General features: G+C 40.0%; 1 protein-coding gene across 1 annotated transcript; it reads right to left on the bottom strand.

Moving 5' to 3' along the window:
• Positions 1 to 6,281: 6,281 nt before the first annotated feature.
• On the bottom strand, positions 6,282 to 9,268 carry LOC140760017 (ethylene-responsive transcription factor 1-like). Its single transcript, XM_073096779.1, has 2 exons — positions 8,871 to 9,268; positions 6,282 to 7,523 (listed from the first exon to the last, which is right to left on the bottom strand). Exons 1-2 carry the CDS (start codon positions 9,127 to 9,129, stop codon positions 6,661 to 6,663), a joined length of 1,122 nt encoding a protein of 373 aa, XP_072952880.1. The 5' UTR covers positions 9,130 to 9,268; the 3' UTR covers positions 6,282 to 6,660.
• Between the last annotated feature and the right edge of the window lie 5,048 nt (positions 9,269 to 14,316).

The raw sequence follows: 14,316 nt of genomic DNA, 5'->3' as shown, positions 1-14,316 counted from the left end.
ACGTCCCCGTAAAGTGGCCGTGAGGTGGAAAAAATGAGTGTTCCTATCCCCCTCTTGCACCCATTTAAGGCGGGACCGCTGCAGCCACTTCAGGTTTATCTGGCGGCTCAGGGCGGCTTTCCTGTTGTAGCAGCAGCGTAGATTGAGTAGCCCATTCGTATCCAGCTCGTGGTTTGCATCTCTTTCCTCCATCCTTGTTATTTCTGCTCTCACCGATTCCATCTCTTTCTCCAAGCAGCCCAGACCCGTTCTGCTCCATCTTCTCAGGTACCGTTGCATGTTCATTATCTTGTGATTGAAGCCGTGCATGGGGTTCCCATGAGCATTACCCTTCCATGTCCTTGCAATAATGTCTCTACACTCCTGGTACTCTAGCCAGTATAGCTCGAACCGGAAAGGCCTTCGTCTGTTATCCGGCTCACCTTGGACCGTGACTAATAGTGGTGCATGGTCCGAGGCGGACCGGTCCAAATGAACCACACGGCTCCCTGGAAACTTACGCACCCAGTCTGTATTCGCCATGGCTCTGTCCAACCTCACCCAGACCCTATTGTTTCCCAGCTGGTTGTTGCACCACGTGAACGCCACCCCTTCATACCCTAAGTCACAGACTCCCTCCGCCTCCACAAACTTAGCGAAGTTTGCGGATTTTGGTCCGAGAGTAACTCGGGCATAGCTCATCTTCTCCTCCGCGGCCAGAATTGCGTTAAAATCTCCGCCTACTAGCCACGGCAGTCCTAGACTTCCTAGCCCCGTCAGTTCTTCCCACAGCAGTTTCTGCTGGTCCACCTGATTACTGGCATATACTGCTGTCATCAGCCAAGTCTCGTCCTCACTGGAGGAGACCACCATGTGCGCCGCATATCGCGACACCGCCATTACATCCACGTAACCTATCGTCGTCTTCCACAGCATTATCAGCCCTCTAGAGACTCCTTCCGCTGGTACTGTAAAAGCGGACCATCTTCGCCCCATCGCCCGACTGACACCCTTCGCCTCCGTCCAGTCTGCATGCGTTTCTAACAAGAACACAAAGTCCAGGCAATGTTCTCTACTCAAGTCGCGACACCTGTTAAGCACATCTTTCTTCAAGGCGCCACGGCAGTTCCAAAAGATCGCTTTAAACATGATACAGGTTTTAGGGTTCACGCCATCCTGCCGCGCTTTGCGGCCCCTCTTCCCCGGTCCCCTTCTTCCAACACCGCCACTTCTTTTCCACTCAGACCAGGATCCGTAGGACTGCAGCTCTTTTCAGTGCAAACAATTGCCCAGTGCTCCTGCATCCGGTGTTCCACCTCCATTGGTTCGTGGTCACAGTTTGTCGGTTTCGTGAGCGCCTTCCGGAGCTTCTGCACCGCCCTACTATGCTCCTCTGTCGGTCCGCTTGTCTCCATTGGTGGTTTTGTTCCGGCAGCCGCAACTCCGCCCTGGCACACTCCCGTTAGGTATTTCGTATTCTCACCAACGCCCAACTCTCTCCACGTAGCCATGGGGGTAGCCTTTCCGCCTCTCTTCCCTCCCGTGCCTAGCCTGATGGCTATCCCGTTGATTGTGACAGACTCCCGGTCTGGTTCCAGACTCACTCCCCTCTCACCCGAGACCTCCAATCCGGGTTGGACAGATGGCCCAGGTTCTTTCACCTTCTGACAAGCCATCTTGTCAGCATGCATCAACACCCCTTTATCCTTCAGGCCATTTTCCTGCCCGTTGGATAGAGGGGTTCCACTTTGGTTACCCTGCATCCTTACTCCTCCTTCCTCTTCCCTCGTCTGTTGCGCCACGTTATGGTTTGTGTCCATACCTTTTTCTTTTAAATGCATTGACCTCGCCCTATCAGACTTGGGTCGCGTGCCTCCCGCTAATTGGCCCGCCCTCCTGTCTTGGCTCGGAGGATAGGTTTGCGTCTGGCCGCCGCCTGTTGCATTTGTCTTCCCGGGGCCCCCATTGCATACCTCGTCCTTTCCGAACCTTCCCCAGTTTCCTTTTTCGCGACAAACGTTCTCCCTTCCTTCAGGACCCGGCTCCCTATGCTCCATTTTTCCTCTCTCCGTCTTCGGCCTGCGTTCCCTGCTCATTGGAACCCGCGCCTCGCCGGAGTGCTTCGGCTGAGGCTGCACCACCTTCCTCCGCCTCCTGGTCATCGTGCACCACGGCCCATAGGTCGTGTTTTGTTCCTCCATCTCTGGTTGACCCGACTCCTTTTCCTCCCGCGCCTGTCCACCTTCAGCATCATCCGTCGCGATCTCCTCCGCCTCTTCTTTACTCATATGTTCGCAACCAGCTGCCCGATGGCCAATCCTGCCGCATCGGTAGCAGAACATAGGTATATTCTCATAAACCACCCTCAAGTCCACCTTGTCCTCTTTTGGTCCTAGCCATACCGCCTTCTTGAGAGGTTTCTCAAGCTCTATCTCCACGCACACCCTGGCAAACCTACTTCTTGTGTGATCCATCGTCGTCTCATCCACTCTCAGTGGTTTCCCGAAGTACCCCGCCACCGGCACTAAAGCTTCCAGTTCCCAGTACTCCTGCGGGAGGTTGTGCAACTGAATCCATACTGGAGCGGACGTGAAAGCCTCAGCTGAGGGTCTAAAGTTGTTCCTCCACGGAATAAGGTGGAGAACTCTTCCCTGTATAGTCCACGGTCCCTTCGTTAGCGCATGGACCATGTCTTCCTCCTTTTCGAAACGGAACAGGTAATAGCCGCCCGACATGTCCGACGCCGCGAACCGATCTATGCCGTTCCATAATCTACTTAGGTTGCGCTTCAACAGTTCCAACGGGAGGCTGCGCCCCAAGAACCTTCCAAAGAGGGTAAGTTTCCACCGGCTCCTGCACCGCTCCAGAACTTCCGGGTCTATGATTATGCAGTCTTCCGTTTGCTCTCGCAGCTTGGCCAATATTTCCTCCGGGATGCGGCCATTCATTCCTTTGGCCGGTCCGCTCGTTCCCTTGACCGGTTTTCCTCCCGCTGCTACGGACGCCCATGAGCGCCTAGGTCTTCCTTCCTGCTCTCCTTTTGTAGCCTGAGCATCCCCATTTTGACTCTTCCCCCCAACCGCCTGGTCCGGTGATGGAGTCGCCATCGCATCCCGCCCGGGCGGGGAGGAGTCGGTGGCAGCTCCCCTTCTGCCGGCTGTCGGAGCTCCCCTTCTGCCGGGATCACACTGTGGTCGCAAGTCGCAGCTCCCCCGGGAATGGCTGCAGATATGTGATTGCTTCTCAGTAGATAACTATTGATTCTCAGTAGATAAAAAATTAACTTAGTGATAATTTATATGCATTATTGGCTTATTCTTAGCAGTAACCTGAAATCTATATGCATTATTGGCTTTGTGCAACATCCAACCACCCCCCCCAAATATTGGGATACTACATCAACTTACGTCCAACAGGCAGACGACAAATGCTGAATGCACAAAGTTTTCTACATCTTGGGTTGCAGAGTATCCCCATTAGAGACGTGACGAATCCAACCTTGTCACGTGGACTAGGGCTCGGACATTCAGGTAAAAGATGGCTAAGTTCACGTGGATTGTCTAACATGGACTGTCCACCGTCCACGTAGGCCTAACTCCCTCGATCTTATCACATACAGTCACCTACTTCGAGAATTCTTTTATTTATATAGGATTACTCTTATTCGACCACCAATTATCACCGTCCTTTTATACACCCCGAACTTTTGGACTTTTTTTCAAAAAAATCCATAAAGAATTACTAATTCTTTTTTTTTCCAAAAAACTACCAAACTCTTTGAAATAAGAATTTACAAGCTATGATTTTTGAGCGAATCGTAGCTTGTAAGCTGTTCATGATCTAATGATATATATATATATATATATATCTAAAAAATGGATAAAATATTTAAAGAAAAGGATAAATTATAGTTTATCTCAATTTAAAGTGTCAGTAGTGGTATTATTTTTCATCGTAAATAAATTATAAAAATAATCAAACTATTTTAATTATTTAGTTTGGACCACGTAGAATTAAGTGCTTAAATTTGAATTGTAATGAGATAAGTTAAAATCAAGCCAAACTAAGGGAGTTAAATTATAATTTTTTTTTAAAAAAAATTGTGTTTAATAGGATTTTCCAATGGTACTGTGAGTTGTGATCAAATATATTTATATGACATATCCAACGTGACAGGAGAACAATTAAGCACGTCTCGCCCAAATTGGCACAATTATCGCGACATACAATCATTAATTACTCCTAGGATATATATATATCTATATATATATGTACTGGCATAACCAAGACATGAGCCCTAACTTAGATAGTGGAGGAAAAAAAAATAATACTATTTATATTTGAAGGTGGCTTTAGTGGATTAGCTTCATTAAGCTATTTGGCTTGACCTAAGTGATGAGGTGGCTTAGAAGATTAGTCCTAAAGCATTGGCTTGATGGCGTTTAGTTTGGAAGTTTGATTCGTCGGCCTCGTAGCTCCTTACAGTAACTCGATGAAATGCGTTATGTTTTTAATGTTGACAAATGTGTACAAAATAATCTAAGTATTTTTATATATGTCATGAGCATATCTACAAGTTTTGATAAGATTTGGACCGAAGAATTTTAAGTTTTTTCACGTAAAAGTCTTAGTGTTCATCTTTGCTTTATTTTTATTTTTTTTAATATTTATTCTGTATTTATTTAAGCAAAAGATTAAAATCATTGCCTAAGATTCAGATACAAACGTATTAGCTTATGTGCGGCTCACTCACTTTTAATTCTAGGTTTTTTTTATTTCTTAGGAGGTGTTATGATCATATCTACTCTCTTTTTAAGTATTTTCAATAAAAGGTTTCATTAATTAAGACTAGTAATAAATAAGCAAGTAATCGAAAATATCTTCTCCCACTTGTCAAAAATTATACACAGCCAAAGTTGAAAATCTAGAAGCCCAATAAAAAGATACAATGCCACTTGGAACCACTGAGAAGATATTTGCCAACAAGACCCCAACCAAGAAAAAGATATACTCTTCTTTATACTCTCTTTTTTTATTTGAGTTCCTCCTTTCCTACTCATCTGTGACTAGGTCTTGATAATTGATATTAATATAACATTTTATCAATATAAACTATGAAGGTCCCCCACTTGCAGCCAAGTTGGGAATCTGGCAACCAAGTTGAGCAATTAATTATCTTATTAAATGTGGGGCTTATCTTGCATATTTGGGAATTTTATACATTTTAATTAGTGCTCTCACATGATCTCTCTTTCATGGTTTAACTTTTTATATTGTAATTATCCAATAGTTTCTCTTCATTATATGTCATTGAGAAATTTATTAACAACACCCTACCTTACAGATATAGTTTACTTTTAATGTTTTAAAAATATCTCGAATTAAATTTATCTGAACAAAAAGAGTTAATATACTGATTCATAGTTTAGTAACTAAACATAAAAGTTTACATATGTTTACTTAAGATAATTATTATATTTTACAATTAAGCAATGAAATGTTCTATATATATATATATAATTTTTATATTTAAGAGTTATGTATAGAGTAAAATATGCACAGATGGGTTATCAATTATCACTAAGTTTTTAATATGAGGAGATTCCTGTTGGTGATGAGCTCTTGGTGCCTTCACTTGCATGTGCAGAAGACAAGTTTAACATATAATAAAACATTCATCTACTCACAAAAAAGATCTGCTGCAACTTGCACCACTAAATGTCCAAAAGAGATAAGATTGGGATGCCAAGTTGCTTGAGTAGATAGAACTCCTGTGATCTCTCTCATAAAACCACAGCAAAGAAAAAGATCTGTCCTCTGGATTCTCTTCAGGCCCTGCTCTTCTTTGACCACCCAAAATTATGAGGCAAAACATTGCAACTATGCAAGACCCCACTGCAGTAGCTTGTGGTTCTGGTTGTAGTATTAGACTGGTTATAATATTTGGGCACCAAGGGAAGTGTTAAATGCAAGAGAACAATGTGTGCTGACAAATTTATTCTCTCAAAAGAGTGTGATGTGTAAGAAGAATCCAAGGAGAGTTAAACAATGCTTCAAAGAGATCTGGCAAAGTAGACATCTAACCACTCTTTTGGCAGCATATATTGAAAACAATGAGGTTATGTGTTTTGAGATGGCTGAACATCAAGCTTAGCAGAGTAATTTTCAAAGAAATTGATCATATGGTGAACTAATAATTCTCCAAAAGATAGTTTTCACATAGCTTGGATACATCCAAAGAAGTGAACCAAACATCAAGCCCACAACCAAAGATAAATCAAGAATGTTGTGAGTGACCAGCATAATCACAAGTGTTCATATGTGTCTTGCTCAACAATCAAAGATAAAGAACATACAACACAGGAGTTGTTCAGTTACAGATACACTTATTATACCAACAACATAGAAAAGTCTTAAAGTTCCCAAGTAATAATAAACAATTCACAAGGCAACAGGATGCAGTCTAGACATACATAGTACCTAAAGATAGAACCATAAGTGAAGTTCCATTTGATTCATGATAGCTGATATATCTACTCTTCCATCTTCTCGGTCAACATTGATTCTTGAAACAGCTAATAAAAGAAGACGGAATGAAAAATCTAAGATTGCCTCAGATAAAAACTGTAAACCTGCATAGGCTTATGCTCTTATCTATAGCAAACCAGCTGGCCAGGTTCCTCAGAAAACACCGCTTGCCATGGGCAAGTCATCAAAGCTCCAAAGATCCACGTCGCTCACCACATCCAAAAGACCATCAATCGACTCATCTGAGCTACCCTCAAAACAAGGCAGCTGCAGATACTTCATATACGATTCAAAATCAGAGAGCTCTTCGGATAGCTCAACAGGTGCATTCTCCTCTGGGAGAGGCACAGCATCACCAGCATTGTTCTTCATTTTCTTCGCCGCGCTACCTTCTTCCAGGAAGGCAAATTCATCAACTTCGGTTAAACTGGAAGTGGGAGTAAGCATCGATGTACTGTTTGGTGCCTCAGATGCATTCTCCCAAGCAAGGTCCAAACAACCAAAAGAGTTGCTCCCCTGATCTGAGTACAGATTTGCATGGGGAGCTACCATAGGCGCACCAGGTCTCATTGAAGAGAGGTAGCTCAGGTTCTCAGATTGATTAATTGGCTCCTTCTCTATGAAGTCAAAAGACGAAAAGCAATCACTATCAGCATCGCTATAATTGATGGGCTGATTGAAGTTGAGCTTCCCGGGTGATTTCAGCTTGGGTGCTTTCACTGAAGTAGGTTTCGGAAGCCGCTTCTTAGCATTTCGGGTTGCGACATCAGGGAAGTTCACCTTGGCTTTCTTGCCGCGGATCCTACGTGCTTCAGCATCATAGGCTCTTGCGGCTTCCTCAGCAGTGTTGAAAGTCCCAAGCCAAACTCGCACACCCTTGTGGGGATCCCTTATTTCAGCTGCCCATTTACCCCAAGGACGTTGGCGGATTCCTCTGTATTGGTTCTTTCTCTTCCTTTTGGATGACCTAGCAGCAGGTCCATCATATTCAACATTCTTCAGAGAAGAAAATCCATCTGTAGTCAAGGATATGATTTAACAAGGAAACTCCAAGAAGATGACACATAACATGGCTCATTTTCTTAGTACAAAACCTGCTCCAACAGACATTTCAATCATAACCCAAGAAAATGGCAGGAAATCAGGTCAAAAGAGAAGAATCCTACGCTGAATAAACCAAAAAAAAAAGAATGGCATCGAAAGAACCGTGTTGAAAAATAGTACTTTTTCACATAACTTTCAATGTTTGCAAAGGCCAAGGTGAAACCACATATGAGGAGTCGTAGATAGAGTACGAATATGCTACATACGATTCTAACAAACTTACATGCGTGACATAGGATAAACATCGCTCACATTAAATTTCTTGTAACATTGTTCAACTCCTTTAAATTGTCAAAGATGTAGGCTTTTGAGACAAACTCAGGGAACAGCTAGAAATATGTAAACCTAACAGTTATATTACCTAACCCCATGCAAATTTAAGAGTGATACAACCATGAACCCAAACGGCTGGTGGAAAGAAGAAACCATAAGAATGATATTAAGACATTTAACACAACATATGCGGTATCTAAATCAAGAGATAGAGAGAAATGACAGAACTTGGATCTAGGACAGAAGCAAACTTCACTCGATCCCAACTTTTTAACCAATTAATCGCTTAAAGGCTATGATCCCCAAAACTGTTAGCTTATCAAGAAGAACAAAAGGTGTAAGCATTTCTAGAGTAAACATTTTATACCAAATTAACACAAATTTATTCAAACTAACAGGCGTTAAAAAGAATCAGGAGGAGCAGCTATCCAACCTGTTGTGTGAAGTAAAAAATAGGTAATTGAAGTATCTAGACAAGTAGAGATTTAGTACACATAATCTAAGGCAAAATCTTTTAATTCCCACATCGAACTATCAAGATTTCCTAACGTTAGAAAAAGAAAAGAGAAGAGAAAAATCTCAACAACCAAATACCATTTCCAAGAAGAGAGGGTACGTCGGATTACAATCTCCAATCACTGGAGAGGGATCCGAGTACAAGAAGGCAATCCGAAATAGGTACGATCCAAGCGAATATTTTTACAGAAATCCTACCTATCTTCAATCATCCTCCTCGTTCCATTGAAAACGCCATTGAAGCCAAATTTATTCGGAGACCAAAATAAAACTACGAATCGAAGATTTAGTCCTATAAGATACAGCCAAACTCCGATCTTTCCATGTTTTAACTCAAAAAAAGAAAAATAAAAGGATCTTTTGGGTCGATTCCTCCATGAAAACACCCAGCGAGCAAAACCCAACTCACAGAATCACAAAAAAGAGAAAAAGAAAATAGAACAAATTCGTTTTTTTGTTCACATGGGTACCTCGGGGAAAGGATCCTTTGGAAGAGAAAGAGAAGGGCTTGGCATCAACAAGCTCCCTCTCGTCGTCCTCATCCTCCGACTCTCCGGACTCGTCGTCGAACTCCTCGAAGTCTGCCTCGAAGTCGTCGAGCTCCGCCGCGTGGTGATTCTTCGCCCTCTTCTTCGACGCCTTCTTCAGATCCGGCCACAGGTAGTCGGCCGTCACTCGCTGGGACTTCGCCGGCGGTATGAACCCGGAGATGATGGCTCCTCCGCACATCTTGGATTCCCAAAGCTTTAGCCAAGGCCCCCTCGACTCCTCGTTTCTTTGAGAACGGTGTAATATACAACAAAGAAAAATGGCACCGAAAGAGTAGTTCAACACAAGCCTTCTTATGGAGATGTGGAAGAGATGGTTGGCGTTATATATTAATGAGGGAGAGAAAGAGGCGGTGTTTATCGCAAGAGATGTCGGCTTGAATGCGGTTAAATTACCACAATTTCCTTCTCCATTTTTTTAAAAAAGAGAATACATTTGTATTATAATAATACGTATAAGTATCTGAAGAGATATGCAACGGATCTATTCCATCTTATGGTTGGGGTTAATTTGAATTTTAGTTTTATCGATTCCATCTTTTAGAACTCTCCCATTCTTTATTTTATTTATCACAAAAATCTGACAATTTCGAGTCTGGACTTAATCAAAAAATATCTTACTCTTATCTAATTATATTTTTATGGGATTTCATAAATCACTCACTATATTTTATCTATTTTATTATTTGTACTCCGTCTCTGAGGGAAGTTACCGCTCATGTTTGTCTATAGTTTTTATTTTATACTCATGTGTTATTTTGACTAACTAACATCAACAGTATTATATGATTTATATAACTCTACTTGTTAAATTATTAAAATATCTTCACCGCTCATCTAGTGGCCCTCGCCACCATTTTATTTTGTCTTTCTCCTTCTCGTCGAAGAAGGATGACACGTGGCTGTCATGTCGGCATCGCCCATCTCGTCCTCGCTCTTCTAGAGCGAGTCCAAGAGGCGACGGTGGAAGCTATAATGGTACCCGCACGTGAGGCACATTTCAGTAAGATAAGGTCGAAGGGGTTAGATGCCAGGAAAGGCATGAACTCGCCACATCCATCGAACGCATGGCCCTCGAGGCTATCAACATTATTCTTGAGGCACTTGCAATGGAGCATCTCTAGTGGCAGTGATGAGGAAGATAGTCTAGTGTTGATGGTGGTGCTTCTTAGGGCTTTGTTAGAGGAGGAGACGAGCTTGAATTTTAGGTCATGAATGTGCACCGTCGGAGTTTGAATCTCTGATCGTTGCCGTCGCTGGCCTTCTCTGCTTCCTTTGCTTGGAAGACAAGAGAGAAGAAAAGGATTAATGTGACGACAGGAGGAGACAACAAGGCCTCCAATTTGGAAGAAATATTTAGGTTTATAAATTTTTTTATAAATTAGAAAAAATATGGGGGTATTTTTAATAAATTAGATATGAGAACATAGGGAGGTTAAATTAATCAAGGGTGTTAAAAGAAAAATTATACAAAAGAAGAAAAGGTCGGGCTATAAATTTCTTAAGATACTAAATCATAAAATATATAAAATATAGTGTGTGATTTATAAAATTTTAAATAAGAGTTCTACTTTCATGCATTGTTTAATTTTGGACGACACTTTTTAAAAAATATATATATAGTTTTATCATTATAATGAATTAGAATTCTATGAGAATAGATTCCGTCTAAATCGATCTAAGTGCATGGTCTAATGCATGCTGGTATATTTATCACATACATCCAAAGATTATGATCACGTCCAATTTAATTTTAGTGGGCCATTTTATTTGATTTCAAATATAGCCTCATATATCTAACGATGCACGTAGACCATAATTTGTTAAGGTGCACCTGAACTAATCCTACCAGGTTGATCTGAGTGCATCCATTGGCCTCTATACTTAATTTTAGACCTAATCACAGTTATCAGATATGTACGATCGATATACTAATGCATATCCGATGGTATACTAACCCTGATAAATTAGACTACACCGAATCTTTGTTCCACCGGAGATATAACCAACCAAGTAACATTTCATGGTGTTTTGAGGGTTTGCCAGGGTTAGCTTGCCAACCATAGATCACCATCCACTATCTACCTAAATTAGGTGCTCTGAGGGCTTATACGCTTCTACTAAATTCTAATAGTGATGTTTCACCAAAAGACATTACTAAACAATGGTTGGTGGCATACTTTGTTGACCGTAGCGTTGAACTACCAAAAAATCATCGTTCATTTCAACCATTTCCAAAGTAGGTGCCGATTTCTTTTACAGCCCCCGTGCAAATATACATCTCTTTAGGTGCTGTCATCTAGTAATTGTGACACGTGTCGATGTGGAAGGACAACTGTAGCGATTTGGAATAACCCAATCTCATTGGATCAGTTACTTCCTCTTTGTCTTTTCTTTTAACTCTTTTTATTTGCTCCTAATTTGTTTACTAAAAAGTATATCTTAAAGATATATATATATATATATATATATATACATACATATACATATATATTTTAAATTATGTAACCCATTGTTACAAAGTGCTACACTATAACTATCACCAGCTTTCATAAATTTTTTAATTGCATGCGGCAATTAATTACTCTATAATCTGCTTTCGGAGTGCTTAATTATCCACCCTAAGTTTAAGTAATGATATAATTACGTTAATGCGGTTCTAATTTTGATTTGATATGTTGCAACTTGCATGGAATTTATGGTATCCGTAGAAAGGATCAAGTTGAGCCACACTTTGAGGTAGTAGACTTATTAAGGCTAATTAAATTCATACCTTCTTTTCTAGCAGCTTGTGATTTGTAGGTAGGATGGCGTATAATGATACAATTGAATAGTCTCTTCTATGCATCTAAGAGAACAATCATACAGATAGTATTTCTTTTACTATCACTTTCAAATTATCTAACAAAGTATTATTATTATTATTAAATCTAACAAAGTATTATAGTTAGTGCACTGTGAGCGTCACGCCGCGAGTTAAACTATTGTTCCTAGAAGCATTTAATAAATAGGCTTCTAGATTGGCGATTTATTTAGTAATGTGTGTTAAAAAATGATTAATTCTAGTGAATCTATCTATATAAATTGTTAGACTGAAAAAAGTCATTTTAATACCCGCTTTATGTGAAAATAAGTTATCTTAAAATAAATTAATTGGTAAAAGTTGATGGTAAATAAAATACTTTTTAGTACTCGATCATCCGATTTTTTTTTTAAATATTATAATGATCGATTTTAAGCGCTGACTTTTTAATTACAAAAAAAATAAATAAGTGGTTATGAGTAAAAATGAGTATAAATAGGGATATTAATCTCAAATGTGGAAACAAAAGGAAGTTTATTAGTGTCGTATTGTAAAGCCCGATGAAGTCGGTCACAACGTGGACGCACGATAAGTGTCCAGACTAATAACTTGGTCTATTATTCCATAGTCTTTCATCAAATCTTATAAATAAAAACTAAAATAGTCAAGCCTGGGAAATTGGAACGACTCGTGGGGATGCACGTGTATGCGTGCTCATGTGAGCCCTAATATAGTAATATTTATTCTCTCCCACTGTTGTCAGACATAGGAGGCAAAAATATATATCCCTAATGTTAGGTTTTTAATATTGGCAAATGTATTCAACATAATCTAAGTATTTTTATACATGTTTATGAGTATATAGCTATAAGTTTGATAATATTTGGAATGAAATTTCTTAAATTTAGAGGAGATAAGTCACAGCGTTCGAACGCAAACTCAGGCGTTTACACATATAGAGGTGATGTTTTGGCAGTTCGAACGCATTCGGGCCGTGTTCGAGCTCATTGACATAATATACAAGTTTTTGGACTTCCAAAAATTATGTTTTGCCTTGAATTTGACCTTATATTGTTAACCTATATAAGGGTTATGATGCTCTAACCTAAGAAGGTTGGTAATTGTTTTTGAAAAGAAGTTCTTATATTTATAATGTTTTTCCACCAACAATGTCCGTCTCTTCTTCAATGCACTAAAGCTTTTGTCTTAAAGGTTATCTAGACGAATGATCAATCTCCAGGGCTACTAGGATTGGAGATTAATCACGGAAAAGTGAATCGCGAGTTTTAGCGAGTAAAACTAAGTGAAACAAAGTTGTGGGAATCGATAAGTTGTTTTAAAAGTCAGTCTTATAACTATTACAAGTTTAGTGATTGGTTTTGACCCGAATTTAGATTCATGGTTTTTTCCCGTTTAAATTTTTCCACATAAAATTTTTAGCGTTCATCTTTGCTTTACTCTTTAATATTTATTTCACATATTTACTTAAGCAAAGATTGAAATCATTGCCTATAACTTAGATACATATACATGCCTAAATTTTAGTTTTTTCACCTAATATATATGTAATTTAGGTTGATTTAATTTATTTTTTATACTTTAACTTGAAGTGTTTAATATTTTTGTGATTCAAACTAAATTGCTACCGTTAAAAATTTTCATCTAAAAATAATAATATTTTATTGAAGGTTACTTGCACTTTCTAATTAGGTGTGTTTTAGTTGCTAAAAAATATGGTAAGGAAGTAGGGGTGTAATTTCAAGCCCATTTTGAGAATTAGGCTCGACTTAGCTCAACTTGAGCCCAAGTTGAGTTTGAGCTTGAATGAAGCTTGTTATCAAGCCACACACTAGCCTAGTTGAATTGAGCCGGTGTCAAGCCGTGACGAGGTGGAAGAGGCTTGCCGGTGGAGAAGGAGACGGTGGTGGCTTGAGGAGAAAGAGGAGGAGGTGGTGGACGTTTGTCGACGAAGGAGGTGGCACTGACTTACCGAAGGAGGAGGAGGGAAAGGTGGGCTGGCAGTTGGAAGAACAGAAGGGGATTGGTTTGAAGATAAGCTTTGTGAATGTTGTTTAAGGTTTGGATTTTGAAAGATAACTTATATCGAGCCCATCGAGCTGAGCCGGCTCAAGCTCGACTCGAAATACAAATCGAGCCTAACATTAAGGGACTCAGGCACGGCTCACCAGAGCTTTGGCCGAGCCGAGTCCGAGTTGAGTTCGAGCTGCTCGTTTATATTGACACGTCGATAAAGAAGCACTTATTTTAGAATTTCTTTTATTTTAATATTTTATTGTAAAAAAATAAATTAGATAAGTAATTATTTTATTTTAATTTTTTAAAATAAGAGAGTCAGTCATTCTACCAAAGTCAGTAACTCTATCGAATTTTACTTTTTAGTAACTTTTTATCTATGTAACATTTTCTATGTGAAATACACATGTTCGCTAAAACATTTATTATCAAACTAAATTGCCTTCGAACTATAATCCAACGAGGTATGTTATAATCAAATGAAGAGAGAGAGAGAGAGAGAGAGAGAGAGAGGAGGACCTTCAAACTATG

Source organism: Typha angustifolia, chromosome 5 (genome assembly GCF_048772165.1).
Source record: "Typha angustifolia cultivar Huaian chromosome 5, ASM4877216v1, whole genome shotgun sequence".
NCBI classification, from domain to species: domain Eukaryota; kingdom Viridiplantae; phylum Streptophyta; class Magnoliopsida; order Poales; family Typhaceae; genus Typha; species Typha angustifolia.
The sequence above is the reverse complement of the archived record's forward strand: the minus strand, read 5'-3'. Positions and strand labels throughout refer to the sequence as shown.

Coding starts and splice junctions, on each gene's coding strand:
- LOC140760017 (XM_073096779.1), bottom strand. CDS start 9,129: ATGTGCGGAGGAGCCATCATCTCCGGGTTCATACCGCCGGCGAAGTCC. Junction 7,524..8,870: donor CAAAGGATCCTTTCCCCGAG/GTACCCATGTGA, acceptor CCTTGACTACAG/ATGGATTTTCTTCTCTGAAG.